Source organism: Adiantum capillus-veneris, chromosome 7 (genome assembly GCF_014529385.1).
Source record: "Adiantum capillus-veneris isolate H3 chromosome 7, ASM1452938v2, whole genome shotgun sequence".
NCBI lineage: Eukaryota > Viridiplantae > Streptophyta > Polypodiopsida > Polypodiales > Pteridaceae > Adiantum > Adiantum capillus-veneris.
Window position 1 is genome coordinate 118567999 of NC_140937.1, and position 12161 is coordinate 118580159.

The 12161-nt window shown below is 46.0% G+C and overlaps 1 protein-coding gene across 1 annotated transcript in view; it reads left to right on the forward strand.

The window, feature by feature from the left end:
- Positions 1-901: 901 nt before the first annotated feature.
- LOC147454500 (uncharacterized) overlaps positions 902-12161 on the forward strand; it is a 35727-nt gene continuing 24467 nt past the window's right edge. The window contains exon 1 of the mRNA XM_086516442.1: positions 902-1093. Coding sequence (XP_086372568.1) covers positions 953-1093 — 141 coding nt within the window. The 5' untranslated portion in view covers positions 902-952. The remainder of the gene's footprint in view (positions 1094-12161) is intronic.

The following is a 12161-nucleotide window of genomic DNA, read 5'->3' on the forward strand; positions in this document are numbered from 1 at the left end:
GGGTTCACAGGCCAAACGGTCCTGTTTTGGAGCAGATGCTTGACGCCGGAATAAATGCAGATTTGAAGGTGAATATTGTGCTCTTCAAAGTAAACAACTCGTTAATCGGAGCCTAAAGTGCCAGTTATGGCAAGTTGAGTGTTAGAGTGTGTTGCAACAGATTTGTACCGGACGGTGCATATGTGGTGATGGCTTAGGTAATATGTGAAGCTATGGCCTCAAAGTGCTGAGTTTGCTTCCCATGCCGGTCTTCTCGGATCTCAAATCGGAGTTCAAATGGCCAAGGTACGAGCACTTGAAGTTACCTTGAGAGCCGAGTCTACACCACTTTTATCCGTTTTGGGATGCAGGTAGCCGAAGATTTCTTTATGTTTCCAAGGTTTCTAGAGGTATTGTTCAATGTAAGATGCAAGCTGGAAGTTATTGTTCGACAATAGGATATGTATGTGCGGAGTTATTTGTGGTTGTAGTTTAGAAGTGAATCGGGCAGAAGCAAAAAAATGGTTTCCTTCGATTATTGTGAAGCCGATAAGGATGGTTGGGAAACCCAAGAGGCAATGTGGATGCTTGAACCCAAAGCATGGGATAGAAGTTTGTTGTCGATCTTTACAGTTCGGGAATCGGATGAGTGAGCCGAGAACTGAAACACTAGAAGTGCAGCCAGAACTAGGGAAGTTCCGAAGTTTTCGGGGAACTCGAAACTCGGAGCCCCCTACCTGTGGTGAGGCAAGACCGAGCTTTGCCCCAACCATCGGAAGGAAACTTTGTCGATGACATGTAGAATGGGATGCTGATAAAACTACTCCGATGATGGCTACAACCTCTGCAGTGTATGACCCGCGGAATTGGTTGCACTTGATTGCTAAGAAGTACTAGGGGATGTGTGCCTGATGTGCCGCTACTGAGGTACATAGGTAAGAGAACTCTTGATTGATGATCTTGATAATACCCAATGGAGATGGATGATGGAAATGTATATACACAGACAAAAGGTAGTAAGGGTATCAACAATGTCCTAGATGGTATCCGGTCAAAAATAACCTCTTTGTCCCAAACTACAATGAATTTAATCACAGATGTCCCCCAAATGAATGTTAATAGAGCAAAGATGGTGGCAATGTTGATACCAATGTCCACAATGGTATACAACCAAAAGTACCTCGCTACCCCCAAGACGAGAGATGTGGTAATGGCAAGCCGATGATGATGAACGAATGCCTGAACAGAACCGATTTTCCTCCAACGATCCAAGCTAGCAGTAAATGCAAACTCTAGATGAATGTGCAACTATGCAATGATGGAAGTAAGAGATGGCGTCGGGTATCAAGAATGTGCATGTCAAATGTGCAGTGGAGGAGGCTTCCAATGGCAATAGGGATGTCGATGGAAATGCTGAGAAGAGGCTCCCTATGGGGATGGGGATGGGGATGTCGATAGAGATATGGAACCCCAATGGAGATGTGGATTCTGATGCAGATGAGGGTCCCTATGGGAATGGCACCGAATAGGGAGCATCCGTCGCTATCGGCTTAAGAGGCAAGCAAATATCGATACTCAAGATCAACATCCATATCTGGTGATACATGTCTTCCACAGGATGGTCGATCTCCTTGTGTTAATGTGGCTCAATGTGAGTCCTAGGGATGAACCACCCTCTGCAGGTGCACTTCACAGGCAACCTTGCGTATACCGGGGTTGATTTTTAGTACGCTCAACGGGCATGGTCCTATCCAAATTGGTAGAGCTTGCCATTTCAAGAGAGAGAGAGATTGTGCTGCAGCCAAAGAGGGTCAATGCTAGAAATGGTGGTGAGCAATGGGGTGTGCTAGAGAGTCTGAACAAGTGGGAAGTCCAAGTATAGGCAAAGGGATCAAGATGTGTATGGTTAATGACGTTTCACAGGCCAAAAGGTCCTGTTTTGGGGTAGATGCTTGATGTCGGAAGAAATGCAGATTTGAATGTGAATATTGTGCTCTTCAAAATGCTCTCCGAGCTTGTCCAAACAGCTCGTCAATCGGAGCCCTAAAGTGCGAGTTATGGCAAGTTGAGAGTGTGTTGCAACAGATTTGTATCGGACGGTGCATATGTGGTGATGGCTTAGGTGATATGTGAAGTTATGGCCTCAGAGTGCTTTGTTTTCTTCCCATGCCCGTCTTCTCTAATCTCAAATCAGAGTTCAAACGGCCAATTTACAAGCACTTGAAGTTACCTAAAGAGCCGAGTCTATGGGCACCTCCACTTGATGTTGATTCTTGTTGCTTTTGTACATATGTTTCCAATGGAAAGTCATCTTAAATGCATCTCATACAATGTGCGTGGGTTATGCAACCTTGACAAATGGCGGCTGACCTGGCACTATGTACATACATGTAGAGCAGACATAGTTGTATTGCAAGAGCACAATCAGCACGAGTTTGCTGGTCAATGCTCCTATTTTGCCGGATATTGGATTGCGTATGCTGGCTCGCAAGATTTCTCTGGTGTATTGATGTTGATTCGGCATGAGCTTCAGCCTGTTCTGCGATACAATGATCCGCATGGTCGGTGGATGGTTGTATAGTGCTTGTTGAATGGTCGAGTTTATGAATTTGGAGGCACATATGCATATACGGCCTCTGGGCAAAGAGTTGCTTTGTGGCGGGAAATTTCCTCTCGCCCATGGACATCGAATGCATTTCTATGTGGAGATTTCAATAATACTCCTGATTTGCTTGACAGTACCACAGGAAATTCGCATATGCTACTTGCGGAGAAACACAACTGGGATCACTTTGTTGCCTCTGCTCAAATGATTGATATATGGCGTTCTTTGTATCCTGATGCCTCCTTTCAGCATGCTGCTCACTCCTCTTATAGAGCACGATTGGATTATTGGTATTTGCTTAATGAGCAACAGTATGAAGAATTTGTATGTGACATGAGGATAGACTATGCTCTGCAGCTATCGGATCATTATCCTCTTTTGCTGTCGTTGTATTTTGGACAGTCTATTTGTGATCGGCCTCTTCACAGGAAACGTTTGTTGCATGTTAATAATGCCTATCTTACTCATGAAGTTTTTCGTCATATGGTTGCCGATATTATTCCTCCGCTGTTGGCTCATATGCATATTGATGTGGATGTTGCTTGGTATCGTTTTGTCATGAGAGTACAAACTGTGATTTCTGACTATGGTAGGCAGCATATGCAGCGCATTCGGGAGAATGTCGGTGATGCGAAACAGGTTAGTCAACGATTACAACAATTGGTTGATTTCCGCCCATTGTCTGACTCAGAAATGACGGAGTTATGTGAAGCTAAAGTGTGTATTCAGCAAAATGATAAGAGGAAGCTTGCTAAGTGGCAGACACATGCACGTCAACAGGCCTTCATGGATAAAGGGTGTGCTTCGAAGAAATTTTTGAAGCATTTGCATCATTCGAGAGTCTCACAGTCGATTAAGCGGGTTATGCTTCCCTCGGGTGTTTGGACTTCTTCAAAGAGGGAACTTGCTGAGGTTATGGTCTCACATTACCGTAAGGTGTTTGCTGCTCCATCTCAGCCGTCTTCAGCAGCTTGTCGAGCGCATGAATTGTTGCTTTCTTATGTTCGTTCGATCTTGTCCTCGCAGGAGGCACATTGCCTTGAGGATCCTTTCTCTGTCGCTGAATTGCATGGTGCCTTGCTTGCATTGGGTCGGTGGAGATCTCCTGGTTGGGACGGACTTACTGTGGAATTTTTCCTCTCGTTTTGGGATGCTCTTAAGCAACCCTGATCTTTATGATAAATGCGGCATGGGAAAAACAAGATCTACCAATTTCATGGAAAGAGGGCTTGCTTAAGTTGTTGCCCAAGCAAGCGCTTTGCGAGCAGTTCTCTCATTGGCGGCCCATAACTCTGATGCCGGTGATATACAAGATTTTGGCTAAAATGTTGGTCCATCGCATCAAGGACTATTTGTTTACAGGACTTCATGAGACTCAGTATGGTTTTATTCCTCGTCGTCAAATCATGGATAATTTGGCCAATCTTATGATTGGCATGGAATATGCTAAGTATACGCAACAAGATGTGCTGGTCATGCAAGTTGATATTGAAAAGGCTTTTGACACGGTGCACTAGGATTTCATTGTTGCCACAATGAGAAGCCTAGGGTTTGGTCCTAAGTTGGCCAATGTGGTTCATTTCTTGTATGACTGTAGTACATCTTCGGGAGTTTTGGACGGGGAACTGACAGAATCGTGGCAGCTTGGTTGTTCGGTTAGGAAAGGCTGCCCTATTAGTGCTTTGTTGTATGCAATTGCTTCTCATCCTTTATTGATGTATCTTGATCACTTGACCTCTGCGCAGCGTCTTCATGGTTTGCAGTTACCTTCGGGCCATATGTTTATTGGGCAGGCTTATGCTGATGACTCGCTATTTATGCCCCGCAATCAGCAAAATGATGTTCAAGAGATTATGAATGCTTTGGAATTGTTTGCGCTTGCGGCTGGTCTTAAAGTCAATTTCCGTAAATCAAAGCTTCTGCCGCTTCGTTCTTGTGATTGGCATGCTCTGCTGTGGCCAGGAGAGATTGTTCTTCCAAATGGAATTACTAGGCATTTGGGTTATCCAATTGGATGGAATGTTACTCACAAGCAGAAAGTGGATTGGGTTATGGATCGCTTGAATGTTAAATTGCATTACTGGAAGCTTTCTACCTGGCCGCTACATGTTCGCCTGCGAATTGTTCAGAGTATCCTCATGGCATATGTTCAGTTCTTTTTGCCATTGCTGCATTGGCCCAGGAATTGTCTTGACTCTCTCATGTCGGCCATTTTGTCTCATTTGTGGCGAACGCGTGCTCACAAAAAAGGTTTGCGCTTGATATCCATGGCAAAACTTTGTACACCAAAGCGCTTTGGGGGTTTGAATATTTTGGACCTGCATAGGCATGTCATTGCTAGGAAGGCTATGCTTTTGCCTACACTTGTGCATCAATCTCAGCCTTGGACTCTTATGTTTGCACACTTGAGTCAGCATGTGGTTACATCCTCATTTGGTCACTGGCAATCATCCATGTGGGAGGCAGTATTTGGTAAGATGGATGGTCGTATTCCTGGATGCCCGTTTTCTTCCACCTTGCTTTCTGCATGGAAACAGGTTAGGATTCATCTCTCATGGAATGCTCGGAGGGAAGGAAACTCGCTTCGTGCGGAGAGCCTTCATTGGAGTCGGGTTTTTTCTCTTACTTTGTGCCTCGCCAGGCGTATTTTCTCTCCTGCCATGGCATTCGAGTGGTTGAGGATGTGGTGGATGTAGCTGGTTTTACTTTCGAGTTTCCATTTGCCGCTCGCCGTTTTGGATTGGGCATGCACTATCGCCAGTTTTGGAGAGAATTACAACAAATGTTGGCTGGTTTTTTGCCTGTTTCCCCTTTGGATGATGGTGATCGAATGTCTGACTGGAAGCTTGGGGAAATGTCATTTCAAGATATTACTGCTGGCCGGGCATATGCTCTTCTTCTCCCTCGTCCATGGATTGCTGATCATTGCAACGCTATTTGGCACATGCATAAATCCGATATTTGGTGGCGTAGGATTATATCTGCAATTTGGGAAAGCTGTTTGCCGTTGAAAGAGCGGTTGTTTCTTTGGCGGTGTTTACTTGGTGTGCTCCCAGTGGGTACCTTTCTTCGGAAGCGCCGTATCCGCCCTTCATCATGTGTCTGTTGCTTATCTGCCGAGGAGGATGTTTGTCACCTCTTGTGGGAATGCAATGTCACTTGAGAATTCCTTCGTCGGGTATCTGCGTGTATGCGGTTACGTTTTCCTTCGACGGTCTTCCATAAGAGGTTTTGGGTTTTTGGTATCTTCTCGCCGGCGTTGAAGCGCTTTGCACCCTTCTTCATGTGGGTCAGGTTTTGGGCATATTGGAGCCTGTGGCGACAGCGTAATGGCTATATGCTCCATAGCATTCACACGGATCCTTCACCTTTCTTCAAGATTTCCCTTCGGCAGTCTTTGCGGTTTGCCTTGGAAGTTGGTGATATCACGGCAGAGATCACCACTTTTACCCGTTTTGGGATCCTGTACCCGAAGATATCTTGGTCTTGCCAGGGTTTTCGGAGGTAGTGATAAATGTAAGATGCAAGCCGGAAGTTATTCTTGGACAATTGGATATGTATATGTGGACTTATTTTGTGGTTGTAGTTTAGAAGTGAATGAGGATAGGAGGAAAAAATTGGTTTTCATCAATTTTTGTGAAGCCGATACGGATGGTTGGGAATCCCAAGAGGCAAGGTGGATGCTTGAACCCAAAGCACGGGATAGAAGTTTGTTGTCAATCTTTATAGTTCGGAAATTGGATGCGTGAGCCGAGAACTGAAGCACTAGAAGTGGAGCCAGAATTTTGGAAGTTGCAAGGTTTAAGGGAACTCGGAACTCGGAACTCGGAGCCCCCTACCTATGGTGCGCAGGCAAAGGGATTGAGATGTGTATGGTTTATGAGGTTTCATAGGCCAAAAGGCCTGTTTTGGGGCGGATGCTTAAAGCTGAAAAATATGCAGATTTGAAGGTGAATATTGTGCTCTTCAAAGTGCTCTCCGAGCTTGTCCAAACAGCTCATCAATTGGAGCCCTAAAGTGCAAGTTATGGCAAGTTGAGTGTCATAGCATGTTGCAGCATATTTGTACCAGATCGTGCATATGTGGGTGATGGCTTAGGTGATATGTGAAGTTATGGCCTTAAAGTGCTCAGTTCGCTTCTCATGTTGGTCTTGTCGGATCTCAAATCGGAGTTCAAACGGCCAAGTTAGAAACACTTGAAGTTACCTTTAGAGCTGAGTCTACACCACTTTTACCCGTATTGGGATGCATGTACCCAAAGATTTCTTTGTCTTGCCAAGGATTTTGAAGGTAGTGCTCAATTTAAGATGCAAGCCAGAAGTTACTGTTTGTCAATCGGATATGTATGTGCGGAGATATTAGTGGTTGTAGTTTAGAAGTGAATGGGGCAGGAGGAAAAAACTGGTTTTCGTCAATTTTCGTGAAGCCAATATGGATGGTTAGGAATCCCGAGAAGCAAGGTGGATGCTTGAACCGAAAGCACAGGATAGAAGTTTGCTGCTGATCTTTACGGTTTGGGAATCGGATGAGTGAGCTGAGAACTAAAATCACAAGAAGTGGAGCCTAGAACTAGGGAAGTTGCAAAGTTTTTGGGGAACTCGGAGATTTTGTTTTATGGAGAATTCACAAAGTGGTGGCCACGTGGCAATTAATTGTTCCACATGCATTGTGGAAGGGTGGATACACACACACACACACACACACACACAGATATATATATATATATATATATATATATATATATATATATATATATATATATATATATATATATGTATATATATATATATATATAGAGAGAGAGAGAGAGAGAGAGAGAGAGAGAGAGAGAGAGTCCTCTCATAAGCCGTTGAGTGAAGGGAGAGGAGCTTGGAGCTTCTTGACTATGGTGGCCACTTCACCTTCTTTGCATGGGCGTCATCAACTTTTCTCGTATGCGGACGGCTTCGTGGTAGTGGGCGGTTGGTGGCCAACATGGTGGCCCTCTTGGATCTGTTTCACACTCGAGAGGCCAAAAAGAGGTTGCCCCCTTTTTATTGAGGATATTGCTGCTCTTTCCCTAGGAAGAGTCAGAGCGTTGTGGCTCTTCCCAGGGAGAAAGAGGAGGCCTTCATGTGAGGAAAAGTGGTTGGGGCTTCTAAGTGGAGCTTCACATGCAAGGGGCTTAACTCATGTGGAAGTGGTTGATTTCATCCAAAGGGGTAGAGGATGTGTCATCGAAATAGACAAACAAAAATTAGGAAAAAACCCCTTTTTGGCATACGTTTGTGAGAAAGAAGGATCACGGAGTAGAAGGAAAGGAGAGAGCTCAGAGGAGAGCAGGATTGTAATACTCCATTGTATCCCATCATGTTTTGGAAGAAGCGTATAGACAAGGATCGTGATAGTGTGAATCGTAGTGTAGTGAGCTGTGCTTTTGTGAGCGAATGTGTGCTTGAGAGTGCGTAGTTAGAGGAGTGTTGTGAAAATTTACAATTAGATGTGTGTTTCTTAAGTGGATTGGCGTGTTGTGATTCCACCGAGCTATAGAGAGGCAAATGTGTGGTGTTGGGTGTGTTTCCTCTTCCCCCCCTTCCAACGTCCCAAGGACTAACACCAAGACTCACATGCAACAACAAGAGAATACCCCGTAGACCTTCAAGATGTTATTGCATCTAGAGAAAGGCCCTTATCTTGCATCCTAAACCTGACTAACAAACTCAACATGAAATTGTTTACTGATGTTAGCCTCTTTCATGATGGCACTTACCTTTTAAACGAAAAGAAGCTCTCGCTTTGCAAATTTTCCATCTAGCCTAGAGCTTCTTGGCCGTGCCAATGTTGGACACAACCTGCAATAAGTACAATCCAAGAGACAAAATCCTCCTCAAGAAGCAATTACTTGTGATCCAAAAGCACACCACACTTGGCAAACATGTCAATCAAAGAATTTCCATGCTGCATGCCAATCAAAGCATTGCCAAGCATGATGGAGATTTTGAGACGCACACCTGACATCATGAATTTTCTTGCCCACATCTGCGGCATGCATAATGTCACATGCCTTCCAAATGCAAGCCTTGATGATGGCATATGAAGAGAAACAGTCACTTTCCATTCGTTGAAAATAGCCCTGTCATTCATGTCCTACCCTATTTCTTGTCAATCTGTGGGTGTATCTTGCAATCAATGCATCCCCAAAAAGTGTCACAATAAGCAGCAGAAGATGCAATGCGGACACAGAATGGCCTTCGAGCGAGTTGACACCTCAACTTCATTACTTGACACCAAAAAGATCATTTAACTAAAGAGAGCACCTCCACTGCCACTTACATATACAAGGCAAATGTGGAGAAGAGAGATTACTGAGAGGAAAAGAGATAGGACATTTGAGAGAGAGAAAATGAAATGAAATGAAATGAAATGTTATATTAACGTCTTCAAAAGGCCAACGTGACCTATGAGACCAGAAAGTTACAATGTGGTGGATCTGATACAAAGTCAGAGTAACAAGATGACAAAAATGAAATGACAAATGTCATAATAAAATACTATGGAATCCTAAACTACTAGGTGTGAACTAAGTAGCTAGCTGGGATAGCTAGATCACAAGAGATCCAACATCGGTCTCTGGTGGATCTCATCAATCTCCTCCATGGTCAGTAGTCTGACCGGGCGTCGTGCATGTCGAGCCAAAGTGATCCGAATCCTCTGATACAGCCTCCGTCGATGCTGTGTAGTCCTCCGCAGTCGTGGGCGTCTGGATCTCCCCAGCTCAGTCGCTCGGTCGATCAGTGTGCCTCTGGTGTGAGACGACGAGCTCTGCTGTGGTAGTAACTCCTCCGGGTGTCCAATGACAGCTCTAAAGAAATCTGTGATCTGTCTCTGAGACTGGCTAGCCTCTCCTCTCATCAGGCTGAGAGAGAGAGAGAGAGAGAGAGAGAGAGAGAGAGAGAGAGAGAGAGAGAGAGAGAGAGAGAGAGAGAGAGAGAGAGAGAGAGATGAAATGTTATATTAACGTCTTCAAAAGGCCAAAGTGACCTATGAGACCAGAAAGTTACAATGTGGTGGATCTGATACAAAGTCAGAGTAACAAGATGACAAAATGACAAAATAAAATACTATGGAATCCTTGACTGCTAGGTGTGGACTAAGCAGCTAAACAGCTAGATGGGATAGCTAGATCACAGGAGATCCAGCATCGTTCGCTGGCGGATCTCATCAATCTCCTCCATGGTCAGTAGTCTGACCGGGCGTCGTGCATGTCGAGCCAAAGTGACCCGAATCCTCTGATGCAGCCTCTGTCGATGTTGTGTAGTCCTCCGCAATCGTGGGCGTCTGGATCTCCCCAGCTCAGTCGCTCGGTCGATCAGTGTGCCTCTGGTGTGAGACGACGAGCTCTGCTGTGGTAGTAACTCCTGCGGGTGTCCAGTGACAGCTCTAAAGAAATCTGTGATCTGTCTCTGAGACTGGCTAGCCTCTCCTCTCATCAGGCTCTCTGTGTCTGCGCAGCTCGAGCAAAAACAAACCCAAGCATCTCTGATCCTCGTACCGCATGACTCTAGAGAATGGTCCAAAGCCCTCTTTGAACAAGCAATGGAAGCGGCCTCGTATCTCGTAGTAGACGGGGCAGTGGCATGTGTAGTGCAACTCTGTCTCAGGCTCGATGTCACACAGGGGGCATGTCCTGGCCTCTGTTGGTACTCCGCTGTATCTCCCAGTCTCGATCCGCAGCTGGTGTGAAGATGTGCGTATCTGGCCAATAGCACATCGTATCCCATGAGACAAGTGGGTGTCCATGTATCTGGGCCTCGTCACAAAACCATCCTCTGTAAGCTGGAGGAGATGCTCTCTGTAGAAAGCCATCTTCGTGCCCAACTCCTGTACTGGCTGTATCCATGTCCTCTTGGTGTCTAGCCGAGTCAAGTCCTGGCGAGTGAGCCTGGTGATCTCGGACTGTGTAAGAGTCAGAGAGGGCGCATCCAGTGAGTACTGGAAGGGAGGCAATCTGTCTATGCTGAACCCATGCGCCTGAAACCATGATGTCATCTCCCCATACCAGCATGCTGTATCTCCCTGCATGGCTAACTGTCGAGAGGACTCAAGTGCAAGGCGTGCATATCTATCTCTGGGAAGTTCCCACATGCTTCGTATGAAGGAGACAGATCTGGTGAGCGCCTCAACCACCAGTGGGGGGGCAGTTAGCTCTGCTCGTACAATAGCACGTGGTACTGAAGCCTTGGCTCTAATGAGCCGTGAGATCATAGAGACCAGAGGCTTCTCCATGTCCCCCCATCCATCACTGCAGCTTGTCCTCTCGTGATGATCCAGTGAAGGTCCCCAAATCTCAGCTCCATAAAGCAATGTAGAAGCCACCAAAGTGTCAAAGAGCCAGAGCTTCGTCCGAGGCTCCTGAAACTGAACCTGTGAACACATCCTTTCCAATCTACCCAATGCAGCATGGGCTCTGGTCAATCTAGTCTCTGCTGCCCTCCTCAATAAAAATGCTGGCCCACTAAAAACCACTCCAAGGTAAGTGTAAGCATCTATATACTCCACCTTCTCCTGGCCGTATGCGAAGGCGGGCGCTAACCTCCTGATCCACTGTGGGGTGGTATTAAATACCATGACCTTGGTTTTACAAAGGTTGACGGACAAACCACTTTCTTGGGCAAACCTATGCAAAGCATCCAAGTGACGATGCATCCCCTCCGGAGAGTCAGAGATCAAGACAATATCATCAGCATATAACAATAGTGGAATCCATGTCCCTGCCAGCTGTGCACCTCTATCACCATCTCTCTCAATGTAGTTAGAAACCTCATCTACATACATACCAAATAGAGTAGGAGAGAGCGGGCAGCCCTGCTTCACCCCAATAGTGGAGTAAACTGGTGTGGATAGACCCTCTGTGGTGCGTACATGCCCCACTACTTACCTGTATAATTCCATGACCCCCCAAATGAGCTCTGTGGGTACTCCCATCTACTGTAATCTGCGCATCAACCTAGCTTTGGGCACTATGTCAAATGCTTTGCGGAAATCCACAAAGCTGCAATAGATCCGTCTCCCACGTGATCTGCCCTCCTCAATGATGGCTCTGAGTGTCAAGATATGGTCAAGAGTAGAAAAACCCCTCCTGAAACCTGCCTGCCCGGCTGCGCGTATCCCCTCCCTCTCTGCCCATCTACTCAGCTGTTGCTCAAGAATAGATGCGTACAACCGTGCCAATGTGTGTCCAATCATGATAGTGCGATAGTTCCCAGGCTCCATAGGGTCTCCCGACTTGAAGATAGGTACAATAATAGATAGGCTCCAAGTATCAGGCAAGCCCTCACACATGGCACGGTTAAACATAACTGCTAGAAGCTCTGCTAGTAAATCTCTGGCATGCATGAAATGCTCAACCACTAAGCCATCATGATCATATGCTCTCCCAGTCCTCATCCTGTCAATGGCCTTCCTCACCATCTTAGCGGTGAAAAAAACACGTGTGTGGGCATGGATCGGGGGGGTCGGGAAGGGGGGGCTGCTCAGGAACTGTGTACAAAGATGATGCATACTGGCCCCAAGCCTCTGTAGAAGTGATGGCAGGGGG